Raw genomic sequence first — 13,835 nt, 5'->3', positions numbered from 1 at the left:
TACGGACTCGTATTTGTGTACAGTTTCAAACGGCAGAATATCGCAACGATTTGTACTATTATGAGCAACTATGATTTTTGATGGAAATTTTTTGCTAAACTGTCGAAGATGCCGAAGTTAAACGAATACCCACCAGTCTGGTTTTCTTTACACTTTGTCATATCTTCCTGCTTCTCGATAAACCAGTATTTCTTATTGACGAGCATAAGAATCATGAGCACCGGTAGGTGAATTAGCGAGAAGCGAAAGAGTTTTCGCGAATTTCCACTATCTGAATGCTTATAAAACTTCCAAGCTAGAAAAGAGAAACTGACATTAGATGATACTCGTGCAATCATTTGATCCTTTGATCCTTTAATCCTATCAACAGCCACTTCTTTTTTTCAACGTACCAAGATAAAGGAAGTACGCGTTAAGCGGTGTTGATGTCAGAGCAAACCACCAGGTCGTTACGTCCATGACAGGTGCCAAATAGCAAAGACCGGTTAACGCAACTGTGTAACGTAGTGCCGTTTTGCGACAGAGATTTGGATCCGTCACTGCCATCATTCTGTAACCAGCGCGCGAATAATCTGGTCTCAAGTTCCATGATAGAGCATTAAAGTGAGGAAATTGCCATGCATATAGCAGACCAGACATAATCCAAGCACCAGGAGACATCACATTACCGACACAAGCTGCCCAACCCATTAATGGTGGTATGGCACCAACTAAAGAAAAATTGTTATAAATTCAATTAGTACGCATTAGGTTATGTTTGCAAAAGATATTCGAGTTTACTCATGGAAAACTAGCAATATACTTACCAATAGAACCCACCCAGGTATTTAAAATACTAATACGTTTCATTGGTGTATAAATAAGGCTGTAAAGGATTAGGTTAGATAAACCCAAGATAGCTGTCAATCCATTTACTTCATTAATGAGTAATGCCAATCCACCAAAACCAGATATTGCTGCAAAAGTCATTGCATGTGCTGGTCTAACCAAAAAGGATGTAATTTACATGTAGTTTTATTACTGTAATTTCTAAGCATTAAAAAATATCTTATTATGCAATATTATATTTACGTTAGGTAACCTCTGACTAGTACTCTGTTTTTTGTTCTTGACATCTGAGCATCAAAAGGAACTTCAAAAAATTGATTGATGCTATTTGCTGTTGCAGAGAGCATCCCGGTTCCAACAGCACATGCAAGAAAAGTAGTAGTATCAAATGGACCAGGGGCTAGTGCATATCCAGCCATGGTTGTTACAACCACCAGTGCTGTAATAGACCACAAGTTGTTGTTCTTTCCATTCGAATGCATCAAACCACAAATTAAACTTACAGAGAAATGCTAGGTTTGCTTACATGTTAATCTTATCTTGGACAACATAAAACAATGGTCCTGCAACTTGACAGGGTTTAATGTCATATCCCTCCATTCTGACTCCTTTAAGGGTATATCTTTCTGGGTATTATTTCCTGTGTCTTTACGTACTGTAGATTTTCTATGGTCAAAGGATGTTGATGCTTTGGGTGGAACTGTTTGAGTTTGAGTTTGAGTTTGAGCATTTTTTGCAGCTGATAAATAGTAATGCCTTTGCGAAAATGTGAATTTCTTTATACTTGATGTAACCTTTGTGGAATACTGTAACACATGTTAATTTTTTAAAACTTCAAATCTTTCACAAATTTTGAAAAAATATATAAATTGTTTTACGTACCGTTGTTAGGGGAAATTTCAATAAAGGGAATAAACATGGTATGTTCCGGGAAATTCTGATCGAGCAGAAAACAAATACCATGATAAAAACACGTTTTTAATAACTCCTTTTTTCCATCCTAGAAGCAATGAAAGTGTTTTACCATTCGGTTTCCGATTTGCGTTTCGTCTAACCAACGATGAAAGATAATTCAAATTCTTCATAGTTTCTTCGAAATAAAATATCCAACTTACATTTTAATTAGTCTATGTTTTATCAATTTTTGTTCAGTGTTATGTAATAAAATTTTAAGAGAACACACACTGCGCTAAAACTGAAACATTTCACTAGATCATTAGAGCCTACATTGCGTTCGCATACGTTGTATTGAGGACACGACCGATATCAATGATAAGAGAAACGTGTTAGGATCGTAAATGCATCGATATTTGACCGAATTACAGTAAAGTATCATCTTAAGATGTACATTACATAGTACTCTGGAGTCTGGACTCTGATCTTCTTTGGTCATTTATGGTGAAATTCCAACGAAGGGATTTTTGGTTTTTACACGAACGAAAGCATTAAATTAAAGAATAATCTATTTTTCTTGCCTTACTGGTTCAAATAAATATTTACTCATGTATGTATAGAACATAAATAGCACTGATGCAGTGAATATAATACTTTCTACGATATTTATCATACATATTCAAAATGTTAACAGCACAATTTTCTCAATCATGAACGATTGTATAGGGAATCGAGATCAGTTAAGAAGAGATGCGCGCGCACACACGTGTAGCATACACGAATGACCATACAACGAAAAGGGAAACGAAGATAAGCACTGACACGTTGACGGAAAATGTACGAGCAGTCACACAGGAAAGAAAGACTTTGTGTTTTTGGTTTCACGCGTGGATAATCTTCAAAATTTTGATCAGTTTCAAACAGTAACATTGCCTACAGTGATCGACAGTTATTTTTGGTGATTGTCTACATTACGGAACGGAAGGAAGAACAATGAGGTTATATCAGTGTACGTTCCATCACACTTGACATATTTTTCTAACAAGAATAAAAGAGCGGATTGAGATCGAAGAACCAGATGCAACTGTACTGCGGCAGAGCAAATCGATCGGTATGCCGGCGAACGAGCAGAATGTGATATTTGCGCGGGTCGGTTCCGCTGTGTTTTATGGATTATCATCGTTCATGATCACGGTCGTGAATAAAACGGTGCTGACTACATTTGAATTTCCGTCGTTTCAAATGCTCGGCGTTGGACAAATGTTGGCTACGATCGTGTTGCTGTTCGTCGCAAAGAAATTGCATTACGTCGAATTTCCTAACCTAGAAGCCAAAACCTTTACGAAGATATGGCCATTACCAATTATCTACATCGGCAACATGGTCTTTGGATTAGGCGGCACCAAGCAGCTCAGCCTACCGATGTTCACCGCGCTCAGACGATTCAGTATTTTGATGACCATGTTTGCCGAGTATTATATCCTCGGAATAAAGGCGCGCGTTTCCGTTCAGTTGAGCGTCTATACGATGATTCTAGGAGCAGTGGTGGCGGCATCGAACGATCTCGCTTTTAATTTGGAGGGCTATCTCTTTATCCTGCTAAACGATTTCTTCACCGCGGCTAACGGCGTCTATATGAAGAAGAAGCTAGACTCGAAGGAGCTTGGAAAATATGGATTGATGTATTATAATTCTTTGTTCATGGTTGTTCCAGCAATTACTATTGCTTGTTGGATGGGAGATGCGCGTTCCACAGTGGAATTTCCACATTGGGGCAATGTTTTCTTTGTTGTACAATTTGGGCTTTCGTGCGTGATGGGCTTTGTGCTATTTTATAGCATGATTCTTTGCACCCTGCATAACTCTGCCCTGACCACTACCATAATTGGGTGCTTGAAAAATATATGCGTCACGTATCTTGGAATGATTATCGGCGGTGACTATATATTTACATGGCTCAATTTCATAGGACTGAATTTAAGCGTAATCGGTAGCTTAGTTTACACGTGGGTCACCTTTCGCAGAAAGGAGTCCGGCGAACACAAATACTCGCCGCTTTCCGAGGACCAAGTAGTCAAAGCACAAACTGTATGATCGCATATCGTGAACTGTTGTTCAAACAACGTTATCTCATTCGCTCCCTTTTGTCACAAAGTTCCATGTAGTCAATGATCTCGTAGCTATGTCGCGTTTTTAATTTTTAATCATGGACGTATTTGCGGTGAGTGAATTTTCTTTCACCATTCCTTTTCTATCCTATAGTTTCACCCTTCCTGATTGCTGTTTCCTTGTGTCTCGTTGCGAGGAAATATTGCGATATTGTCCGGAGGAAGCGGACGTGCAAGGACATAATAATAAGAGACAACGAGTGTCATACCAAAGTGAATATATATCGTTACCGGCTAGAATGCGCTGTGCCATAGCGTACCGGTTATAGCGGTAAACGCGACCATTCGCGATGTAAAGCGTAATTTGTACATATATACATACTCGTACACTTAAAAGACGCAGTGTCGTCATCGTGCGGCAATGTGTACATACAAATTTTATTGAAATAAATTCTATTTATGGAGAAAAGTAATGATCGATTGTTATTGTCCTCGATCGGTTTCAGGCAGTTCGATTCGATGGTTTTCCAGCGGCGCACAGTTCGCGGAGGATTATGCGAAACATCACGTCTCTTTGTCGCGCATGCAACGCACGGTTTTGACGATGGGTGCAGCCGCGATATCCTTCGTCAGTCCGTTTCGCGGTGACATGATTGCATGCCTGGGAGAGACTACCGGCACCGGTGCACTTTCCTACTGTCACCAACAAATGCTAGCTACCTCCGAGGGACGCCGCATCCTCGTCGAAAAGCCCCGCATTTCATCTTCAACGGTTGACCTTTCCGCGTTAAAACGCTTGCCAAAGGGGACCGTCGGCAGGACATATCGCGAATTTTTGGACGTGAACGTAAGCTCTCGATGCTCACCCGTGTATTCTACCTGTGCGTATGTCCCACTCGTACTCTTTAAGTCGTGTTTGTTCGCTTCTTAACGTGATGTTTTATCAAGCCTATAAACGTTCGTGTTCCAACAAACACGCAATGTTTTGAATTTCTTACCAACTTTATCGTCGCGATCCCATGGCCACGCATCGTTTTCAACACATTTTTATTTGTCTTTCGTTACGTTACACTAATAAAAATTGCACGTACACGGGAACAAGTACAGTTCTCCGAATATGTTCGTCGAGAGGCATTCGATTCAAAGTCAAGGTATTCGTTATTTTGCAGAACGTGTCCCCCGATTCTAGACCTGCGGTCAAATTCGTCGAAGATACCGAGTTGGCGTACGTAATGCAACGATATCGAGAAACCCACGACATTTTTCATGCGATACTTCTAATGCCAACCACGATGCTCGGTGAAGTGTCAGTCAAGTGGATAGAAGCGTTGCAATTACGTTTGCCAATGTGCTTGAGCGGAGCGATATTCGGAGCGTATCGGTTACGTCCAAGGTAAAGGGAACGGAATACAGCAATGCACGGTTAATTTTCATAAGATTTTGGACCCAATAGAGAAAGTTACGCGCGTAGAATAGCGGTTTTTTTTGTAGAATTGAATTAGACAAAGAAAGAAAATGATTACAACGAAAAGAACGGCTGAGATTCGGCACTTTAAAAGATGCCGTTACGATAAAAAAAAATAATCGTGCAATATACAAAATTTTACTTTTCGTAGCTCTCACGTTATATATTTTTTCAGATTCTTCTGATAAAAATGAATTCAAACTTTCGAAACTGCTGCGTATCAGTTTAAATGTACCAAGCGATAAGAAATCGCAACATGTTTATGTTAGGATTTGATCAGAAGGTGTTTATCGAAGTAATATAAAATCATGGAAAGTTACACGTGTAGATTTTGGTGCGAGTTAACCGTGCATTACTATACTTGTTTCGACTGTATCCGAGCGTCGCTGGATTTCATTTCCGGCTTTCAGGCAAAGGAAGATGTACCTCGAACATCATCTTTCGTGGGCCATTAGGACGGGAATCAATGCGAAATTCCTGTTGGGAGTTTACTTCGAGGAACGGTGGGAGCAGCCGCTCGTTGATTTTCATCGAGAAATGAATATCGTCCCTTTGGTGCAAATAAAAGATTGAAACGGAACGAAGAAGTTGCTAGGAATCGCTTGGACGAATTCTTCTTTCCGTGGTCCTTCCGTCATTGCACAGAAACAGTAACTTCCTAGATGGTATAACAATGTTTATTCGTCGTAACTTTGGAAATATGAAGAATATAATTTTTGATGGGATACGTGTGCGATTTGTATTACAAATTTCGATTAACTGTAACCGTAAATGGAAAAAATTGTTCGATAGAAACGAACGCGCGATACCAGCGCGATACGATGACACGATTGATTATCGATACGCGCGCGAGCGTGAGAGTTGCAAGGGCACGAGACTCGGAAGTGCAGAAACTGTTAACGAGCCCAAGTGCAGATAAACAGGTACCAGCGAATCGATCGATAATTACCGTTCAACATACGTATCGCGTGGTGTATGAAACAACGTTTGCGAAATTGATTGTCCCGTTTCGTTTATAGTAACGCGCCCAAATAATTTACAGGCTATCGCTTAATTACGAGATTAGCGCAAAATCGATCGTATCGTTGAAACAAGAAACGAAAGGGAATGCGTATCGCATGAATGCCCGGGTACTCGTATTCCCTACTTAACCCGTTTTCATCCATGGACATTCGTACGCGAGAACCCTTTCGCGAACGAGTTGATTTTAGTTTCGATCAAGATGAACGCTTAGTCGAGAAATTACATAATAGGAAACCTCGATTTTGTCGCGGAATCGAGAATAACGCGATTGGATTCAAGTTTTCGTCGCGTTATTCCAAACTGGTGAACCCTTACTTACGTTTACTTACATAATATCGTATATCGTACGTATAGCGAGCGGTAGCATTATCGGACATTAACGAAGGTCCGAGGTGTTGAATACTTGAATCGGCGCAATCGCGATGTCTGTTCGTATCGCGCAATACCCGCTGCCGATCTCGGCGGGCAACGCGACGCTTGCCAACTTCTGAGTAAACATTTTATCGTTCGCGCAATATTCTAGGTCATAGACGAAAAGACGAGAATATGTATTATCATTTATAAAAAACTTTGCGTTTACCCACGTGATGGTAAACGTATTCGACATAATATAATATATTCTTATGTACGTAAAGATCGACTCGAGTAAACCTAGTTGAGCATTACGAGTTGATGGCCAGAGCATCCTGGAGCGACGCGTCGATTTGTACGGTTCTCCCGTGGAAAGAAGGAATCTTGCATGCTTGGAAAGGGAGGAGGGAGACGCACAAGTAGAGTAATCTCTCGTCGTGTCGAAGAAGAGGAACGGTGAAACGGGGAAAGGATGTGGATGAGCGTAAAAAAGATAAATTTACGTACACAGGACAGGATGCTTCTTAGCTGATTGTAACCGATTTGGTCCGTGCTACTCGATCGAGTATCAAACGTTCAATCGAGCGCTAGTCTCTCGAGATAAAGATAGATCTCCTCGAAGGTAGGTCTATCCTCGGTACGTTTGCTCCAACACTTGTTCATCATACGATAGAGATCGTCCGAGCAACGGTTGGGCCTTGCAAGAATTCGAGGCCGATTTCTTTCGTCGTTGGCACCGGTTCCATTAACGACACACGTCTCGCTCTGGTACCAACGACCGCAATTCTCTAGAACTTGTTCCGCCGTTAACTCCGGATACGGTATCTCCTTGCAGTTCATGAAAACTTCCCAAACTGTTACAGCGAATGACCAAACATCGGCTTGGCAGCTACGCTTACTCTGACAAGAGAAATAGAAGAGGCACCATATACAATCTGGATCCAAGCAAACGGAATCACGAACAGGAAGGCTAACGCTTACCAACAAAACCGCTTCCCATGCCATCCAACGAAGAGGAATTTTCGCGTTGCAACCGTCGATGTAATAATGATGATCGTATTTGCTACAATACATGGCATGGTCGGATATCTTTATCGTCAGATTTTGATCAACGATACAGTTCCTGAAACGCACAGAGCGAACGGACGCCCGTTAAGTTGATTCGATCGGTGGATCCGCAAGTGAAGTACTTACCTCGCCGCCAAATCACAGTGCGGGATGTTCATGGATTCAAGATACTTCATACCGGATGCGACTTGCGTGATGAAATTCAGACGATCACCATAGCTGGGAACAGAAGTAAGTTTTGGTTTGTCTGCTGCACGTGCCCGATTTCGATCGGTATAAACGAACATTTTACCTGAAAGTGTCCTCGTTACCAGACTTCTCGCGACTCTCTAAGAAGGTTGGCAGATCTCCGTGTTGGCCGTACTCAAAAACAGCCCCAAACGGTTCTTCTTCTACCAGCGCGATCATTTTCGTCAAGTTTGGGTCTCGAAGCGCCGCCAGCACGAGCATGTCTTTCGTGAAATCTAGCCTACGAAGCCCAGGGCATCAGAATAATCCGCGAATAGGGAATAAAAACTATTCAAATTCGATTAAATGGTGTATTAAAAATTACACGATGGATCTGCTTACCTCAAAGAATCTACAACGCCTCGCCAGAGAGACCTAACGATCACGGTCTGCCGATTTTGGATAGATCCCAATTCCGGATTCGTAATGCCCTTTGCCTCGCACAGATGAACCTGTTCAAATTTCAATCCCATTTTATTACGATCGATTTCGATAGAGCGCGCGATTCACTCTTACCAAACCGAAGTTTCCCTCGCCGAGTTTGTCTAAAATCCTCAATCTGTGTTTAGAGATTCGTTGAACGTCGTATGGATCGAGAGTACGCGGCAAACGTACACCTTTCTCGCGAATATACAGCGACGTAAATGGACTCACAGTCGATGGAAGGACTCGCCTTTTTATCTGAAATAATATTCTGTTATATACAGGGTGTTCGGCCACTCCTGGGAAAAATTTTAATGGGGGATTCTAGAGGCTAAAATAAGACGAAAATCAAGAATACTAATTTGTCGATTGAGGCTTCGTTATAAAATATTCTACGTCTCGTCTCACCGTCAAAATATCCGTTGCCGCGTAATATCCTTCGTGTACCTTCTGAGTTGTTTTCGCTGATTGGTAGTGGTGTACCTTCTTCGATCGCAATTCGGTCGATTTGTCTTTTGCTAATCCTGGCAGACATTTAAAATCTGCAAGATTGTTTGGATAAAGATTGGAAGCGTTGTAAAAAACATGTCGATCATCTTATGCGACGTGTAGACGGGAAATCGCGAGTCAGACTTACCGGTACACGAATTGGTTGTACAAGCGGACGCGTTCGGCTCCGCGTGAACGAAATTTTCGTCAGAAAATAGCTTGTAGGTTCTTTCGTAAACGGTGGAAGGACGACGGTCAGAATCGGCGGTGCCCCGAGAATTTGTTCGCGTACGATCGAATTGATCGGGCACGTTGTTGGCTGCAAGGTTGGTGGCGGAGACCACGGTGGCGATGGTGATCGGTTTGCGGACGAGCGACAATCCGTTCACGATCGAATTCGGGAGTTTCACGTCCTTTGGACTGATCGCGATCCCAGGCGCGGACGAGTCGCAAAGAAGGGCCGTGTGCTTTTGCAATAAAGCCACTTTATTACGGCCCCTCTGTTTGATCAAAAATATCGTGCAGGTTAAAAAGAGAACGAGCACCGTCAATAGACCGCTCACGAGGCCGACGTAAGTTTGCGAAGTGCCAACGGGAAACGCGTCTGGTGTTAAAACGTCTTCCTTAGTTTCGTAAATTTCTGTCTCGTTGAAGCCGGGTATCGTCCCTTCGGAGTTAGGCGACCTTGGTTGTAACTCGCTCTGATTTCGATCCGCTCGAAAGGATCCATCGATCGATGAGTAAGAATCGGTCGAGCGATTCTTGATACACGAGACTGTCGATTTCAAACGTTAACCGATTACCTTCTCTGTTCGTTCTATAGACATTAATCGTTCGTTCTTACCAGTGTGAAAAGTGATTTCGCTGAGGAGCAACCATTTGCTCGCTAGACTTAATTCCAGTTTCACGAATTTACCGATCCTAGATTGCAACGCGATCGACGTCAAGATAGCCTCGTTGATGGTCGGGCTGGCATCGATCAGCATAGTTTCAAATATTTCCGGATTGGCCTGGTAATTTTCGCCGTCGGTGGAGAACCAAATTCGCAAAGTCGAAAACGTCTGCAAGCATCGATCGGTTAGATCGCGACTCGACTGTGCTAACTTATCTTGAAAGTTGATATTCCCCTGATTTGTCTACAACCGATTTTCATTCGACAGATTCCTTGGATGAAAACGAATTAGAAATCAGGAGGACATCGAAAACGCCTTTCAGGATGTCACGATATCAAAAGGGAGAATGAACCTCGACTTCTAGTTCCAGGGAACGAGCCACGTGGATGGAACAATTTTCGAATTCTCGCAACTCTTGGAACTCAAAGATCAGCTGGACGACGTCGCGATGGGACCAGCCGACCCAGTTCGTGCTGGTCGTCGAGGCGGTCAGAATTTCCGAAACCTCGCCTAGAATTCCGTCCGTCAGCTGGCCCAGACCGTTAACGAGGATCGCGTCCAGCTCTGTGCCGTCGTACGACGAATCCTCGACGTTGCATCCCTTGGGGCCGGGCGTCGATCCTTTGGGAGCGGCGTACCTCGCGACGTATTCTGCGGGCAAACGATCGAGCGGCCACGAGTCTCGATCGCGATCACCGTCTCGACGGCTGAAATATACTTACGTTCCCAGACGCATCCATAAATTTCGACTCGCATGCAAACCGTTCGCGGATGTTGGCTGTAAGGAACGAATCGCACTCTGCTGGCGACGAACGGCAAGTCTAGCTTTTGTTTCTCCACCAAGTAGGTGTTGCTGTTTCCGCGTAGTACCTGAAACGGGCGAGCTTCGATCAATGTCGCCAGGAACCGAGCAACTTCGTCTCTTCGACCAACGTTCACCGGAGACGTCTCGCTTTGCTTTCGAGTGATTAGAACGAGCCGTCTCGAACCGAAACCGAGAAGGATATCCGACAAACACGCTCGCTCCGTGTCTCTTTATTATTCTATCGACGCGTTGCTTGTCCCATCGTCGGCAGTTATTTAACGACAACGTGTTCGAAGCAACGCGGACGACTCCCGGTCGATTTACCGACGACACGAACTCTGTCACCCCTCAAATTCTTGTATTGATGCCACCGCGCGTCCCGCCAATATTCGAGAAAGAAGGCCTCCGCGTACTCCTGACCTTGGCCATTCCCAAATCGCCCCTGAGTTTCTGTCCACGCGATCAGATGATTTCTCGTCAGGTCGATTTCCAGATACTCCCGTATCGCGCTGCTGATCTGCGCTTTCGGGCACCAGGCGCCGCCATTCTTCTCTTGTCGTATTCTACGAACACGCTCGAAAAGAATAAGATCGTTGGTTGTTTAGGTTACAAGAAATTATTTATAAATCGCTTTTGTTCGTGTAGGTTTGCCTGTGTAATTATTTAGATTTCAACTGACCGCGTCTCTTCTTTATTCTCGTCTCTCCTTCCTTCCGTCTAGCTCTCTTTCGATCGAATTTACTAACAATACCTTTCTATGATATTTATGTTACAGACTATACAGCTTAGCCACCCTCGTCGAGAAAAAAGAGCGACCACCAGACGAACGATCATCGATCGAACGAATGGTCACGGTTGGGGATCAAGGGTATTATACGTAAGTATCTATTTTTATGAGGCGAGGTATTCTTATACCAGACTTATACTATAATGTTATTCCATTCGTTACTAGCTACACGTCGAATGTACCTCGCGTTTTGAGGGCCCACCGATTTAGTCTCGTAACTGGAAGAAGCTGTGATCGCATCGTCTGGAATTTTCCCCTCTTCCATGCCCAGCGGTAGAATGCACTGGTCTGAAACGGACACACGGTACTCATTATATTCCATCAATCGTTTCTACTTCCCGTACGAAACGTGTCATTTACCAAAAACGTTCCTAGTCGAATCCTCCACGGGCGAGGACGCCGCAGCGAAAAACACTACCAAGGAGACGATCGTTAGCGTGCGGCGCATCTTGATATCGGGTCCTGGCATTCGCTTCGACTTGTTTACAGCTCATGATAGGTTGAGTAGCTTGGTATCATCACTTGGTCCACTAAAACTGTAGAACCTATTTGATCGATGAACTTGTCTCGCGGTTTTTTTGCTACAAATATTCCGTCCAAGGACAGATGTTTCTCTCCTTTTTTTCTTTAACGTAACTCGAACCGAAAAGATGATCAATTTTACTCGATACCGAATCACCACGAATCGATCTTCTCGAATTCGAGGAAACTTTTGGATCGGTCGGACGTAGAGGCAAGAAATATCGCGTTACCGCGAAGCGAACGATTTTCCGGACGGGAAAATTGTGAGAGAGAATTCCGTATGTATTTTGGCTAGGAGTCGACGTGACGATCGGCAGGATAGACTTTCGAAGGATCGATCAACGACTTCTCGCGATCAAGAATCGAAGACGTTCCCACCTGTATGTGGGTATCGCGTTCGTGTAGTTCGTCCGTACGTTAATTAGATTCGCTGATGGAAAATGAAGACAAAGAGGGTTAGGGAATGCGCACGGAGTCGGAGGCTGCTATGCGTGCAACAAGTAAAGCACGATCAATACGAGCGAACCGTAGGAAGGAAGAGATCGACCATGCCTGTTCCGTGGTATATCCTGGTTCGTATGCAATAGCTATCGCGTAATTTCGTTCGCGATACGAGCACGACCAAGATGACAATTTCGGCCTTGAACGATACAATGACGATGAAACTTTTGTTGAAACGTTCCTTCGATTCCTCTGGAAATCGAGGCTACAGGGTCTTCCTTTTTTTTCACGCGCACGCTCACACACACACACACACATTTACACTTTCGAGACCATAAAAAGATCATTCAGTAGACTCAGGTACGCGTTAACATTGCTACCAGTCTTATCGTTGCGACAATATGAATACATATGCCCGCGTGCGAGTTTTTGCCCCTTAGCCTTTCAATTTCAGCTTCCTTGTTGCGTAACGAACGATTCTCTCGAAGGGAAAAGCCCGAGGGTGCAATGAATTCAAAGAGAATAAGAGTTAAACCATTACAGAACCTGCCCTTCGTTGTGTTTGAGAAAGTACGTCGTAGAACCGTTTTACACACCCGGGTGAAAACCTGACCGCGTTAACTCAGATGCACAGTCGTCGTCAAACGAGAGAGTATGCAATATTTGAAAATACATTTTTAGAAGCGAAGTGTCGGAGCCGTTCCACTGTATTTTCGTACACCTTGTTAGAAAAATGGGATACGATAGTTTTATGCACAACGCTCGTCGAGTAGTAAGAATGTTCCATCCACACCCATGATGGATGTGCTGCCCGAATTCTCGTCGCGAGAGCACGTTTGCGCGACTCGTAATTAACTGCTGTGCCTTCGTACGTTAAAATATCAAGACAACGTTCGATCGAATTCGAAGGATCCCTTACCTTTCAAGCTCGGCATCTTCCATTCTTGACGCGTACCGCGGAAACGGAGTGTCCGGGAAACCGAGGGAATTTCACCATGGTTCAATGCAATCGGATCAACGTGCACCGAATTGTCATAATTTTGATTCTCGCTTTTCCTTCATCGACCGCGCGCTTTTTCGCGCGATCTCGCAACGAAACGCGAATTTAAAAAGAAAATCTTTAAAGTGAAGAAACGAACGTTGATGTATCGTTGCTCACGGCACTACACCCCTCGATATTTCGCATTACTCGCGCGTCCGTCTCCTTTCCGTCGTTTTTTCGAGCGTTCGTTCGCGTTCCGAACTGCTTAGTTTCCCGAGTCGCAACTCGCCGCGAGTCCCGTTGCGGTACAGGGGTTTAGCCAGCATCCACGATATTGCCCCGTGGTGAGCCGGCTCGAAGATACGAACGCGATGGAAAAGGGTGGGAGAACGGGGCGGTAGCAGGAGATGTAGGGGAAGGTCACCCTCCCACGCGTCCACCATCCAGTGATGGTTCTTGCAACGACGGTAATGACGTTGCTGGTATTATAACGTCGGCGTTGATACGGTGACGACGTTATCAAAGAGG

At 43.9% G+C, this 13,835-nt stretch overlaps 3 protein-coding genes across 9 annotated transcripts; 1 reads left to right on the top strand and 2 right to left on the bottom strand.

Moving 5' to 3' along the window:
* Window positions 1–68: 68 nt before the first annotated feature.
* Window positions 69–2,427, bottom strand: Cox10 (Cytochrome c oxidase assembly factor 10). Of its 3 annotated transcripts, none has more exons than XM_076766305.1 (7): window positions 1,944–2,427; window positions 1,711–1,828; window positions 1,355–1,634; window positions 1,082–1,267; window positions 807–977; window positions 393–710; window positions 69–295 (listed from the first exon to the last, which is right to left on the bottom strand). In XM_076766305.1, the coding sequence occupies exons 2-7, from the start codon at window positions 1,789–1,791 to the stop codon at window positions 69–71; spliced, it is 1,263 nt and encodes a 420-aa protein (XP_076622420.1). In that variant the 5' UTR covers window positions 1,792–1,828; window positions 1,944–2,427. The 3 variants fall into 3 exon arrangements, with proteins under 3 accessions (XP_076622420.1, XP_076622417.1, XP_076622418.1); XM_076766302.1 differs by having other exon boundaries at window positions 807–982; window positions 1,072–1,267; window positions 1,944–2,425; XM_076766303.1 differs by lacking the exon at window positions 1,944–2,427 and having other exon boundaries at window positions 807–982; window positions 1,072–1,267; window positions 1,711–1,930.
* Window positions 2,428–2,468: 41 nt separating this feature from the next.
* On the top strand, window positions 2,469–7,570 carry LOC143342435 (ubiquinone biosynthesis protein COQ4 homolog, mitochondrial). 2 transcript variants are annotated; one of them, XM_076766315.1, is made up of 4 exons: window positions 2,469–3,096; window positions 4,330–4,677; window positions 5,000–5,223; window positions 5,706–7,570. In XM_076766315.1, the coding sequence occupies exons 1-4, from the start codon at window positions 2,836–2,838 to the stop codon at window positions 5,866–5,868; spliced, it is 996 nt and encodes a 331-aa protein (XP_076622430.1). In that variant the 5' UTR covers window positions 2,469–2,835; the 3' UTR covers window positions 5,869–7,570. The 2 variants fall into 2 exon arrangements, with proteins under 2 accessions (XP_076622430.1, XP_076622429.1); XM_076766314.1 differs by having other exon boundaries at window positions 2,475–2,731; window positions 4,337–4,677.
* On the bottom strand, window positions 3,953–13,757 carry LOC143342424 (discoidin domain-containing receptor 2-like). Of its 4 annotated transcripts, none has more exons than XM_076766287.1 (15): window positions 13,245–13,757; window positions 11,723–11,892; window positions 11,545–11,650; window positions 10,913–11,138; window positions 10,493–10,640; window positions 10,123–10,421; window positions 9,722–9,938; window positions 9,026–9,652; window positions 8,797–8,930; window positions 8,482–8,646; window positions 8,308–8,417; window positions 8,030–8,206; window positions 7,864–7,956; window positions 7,651–7,792; window positions 3,953–7,569 (listed from the first exon to the last, which is right to left on the bottom strand). In XM_076766287.1, the coding sequence occupies exons 2-15, from the start codon at window positions 11,829–11,831 to the stop codon at window positions 7,246–7,248; spliced, it is 2,877 nt and encodes a 958-aa protein (XP_076622402.1). In that variant the 5' UTR covers window positions 11,832–11,892; window positions 13,245–13,757; the 3' UTR covers window positions 3,953–7,245. The 4 variants fall into 4 exon arrangements, with proteins under 4 accessions (XP_076622402.1, XP_076622400.1, XP_076622399.1 ...); XM_076766285.1 differs by having other exon boundaries at window positions 11,723–11,907; window positions 13,245–13,756; XM_076766284.1 differs by having other exon boundaries at window positions 11,723–11,898; window positions 13,245–13,756.
* Between the last annotated feature and the right edge of the window lie 78 nt (window positions 13,758–13,835).

Source organism: Colletes latitarsis, chromosome 6 (genome assembly GCF_051014445.1).
Source record: "Colletes latitarsis isolate SP2378_abdomen chromosome 6, iyColLati1, whole genome shotgun sequence".
Classification (NCBI taxonomy): Eukaryota; Metazoa; Arthropoda; class Insecta; order Hymenoptera; family Colletidae; genus Colletes; species Colletes latitarsis.
This window is presented reverse-complemented; position numbering and strand designations above follow the sequence as displayed.

What these genes read in the sequence shown, in the direction of transcription:
- LOC143342435 (XM_076766315.1), top strand. Translation starts at nt 2,836, where the DNA reads ATGCCGGCGAACGAGCAGAATGTGATATTTGCGCGGGTCGGTTCCGCT. An exon ending in GCGAATTTTTGGACGTGAAC is followed by an intron (nt 4,678 to 4,999) that starts GTAAGCTCTCGA and finishes GTTATTTTGCAG; the next exon opens with AACGTGTCCCCCGATTCTAG. An exon ending in GCGTATCGGTTACGTCCAAG is followed by an intron (nt 5,224 to 5,705) that starts GTAAAGGGAACG and finishes TCCGGCTTTCAG; the next exon opens with GCAAAGGAAGATGTACCTCG.
- LOC143342424 (XM_076766287.1), bottom strand. Translation starts at nt 11,831, where the DNA reads ATGCCAGGACCCGATATCAAGATGCGCCGCACGCTAACGATCGTCTCC. An exon ending in CGGCAACGGATATTTTGACG is followed by an intron (nt 8,647 to 8,796) that starts GTGAGACGAGAC and finishes ATATTATTTCAG; the next exon opens with ATAAAAAGGCGAGTCCTTCC. An exon ending in GGCGTTGTAGATTCTTTGAG is followed by an intron (nt 8,207 to 8,307) that starts GTAAGCAGATCC and finishes TGGGCTTCGTAG; the next exon opens with GCTAGATTTCACGAAAGACA.
- Cox10 (XM_076766302.1), bottom strand. Translation starts at nt 1,791, where the DNA reads ATGGTATTTGTTTTCTGCTCGATCAGAATTTCCCGGAACATACCATGT. An exon ending in TGAAATTTCCCCTAACAACG is followed by an intron (nt 1,635 to 1,710) that starts GTACGTAAAACA and finishes CATGTGTTACAG; the next exon opens with TATTCCACAAAGGTTACATC. An exon ending in CGCGTACTTCCTTTATCTTG is followed by an intron (nt 296 to 392) that starts GTACGTTGAAAA and finishes TCTCTTTTCTAG; the next exon opens with CTTGGAAGTTTTATAAGCAT.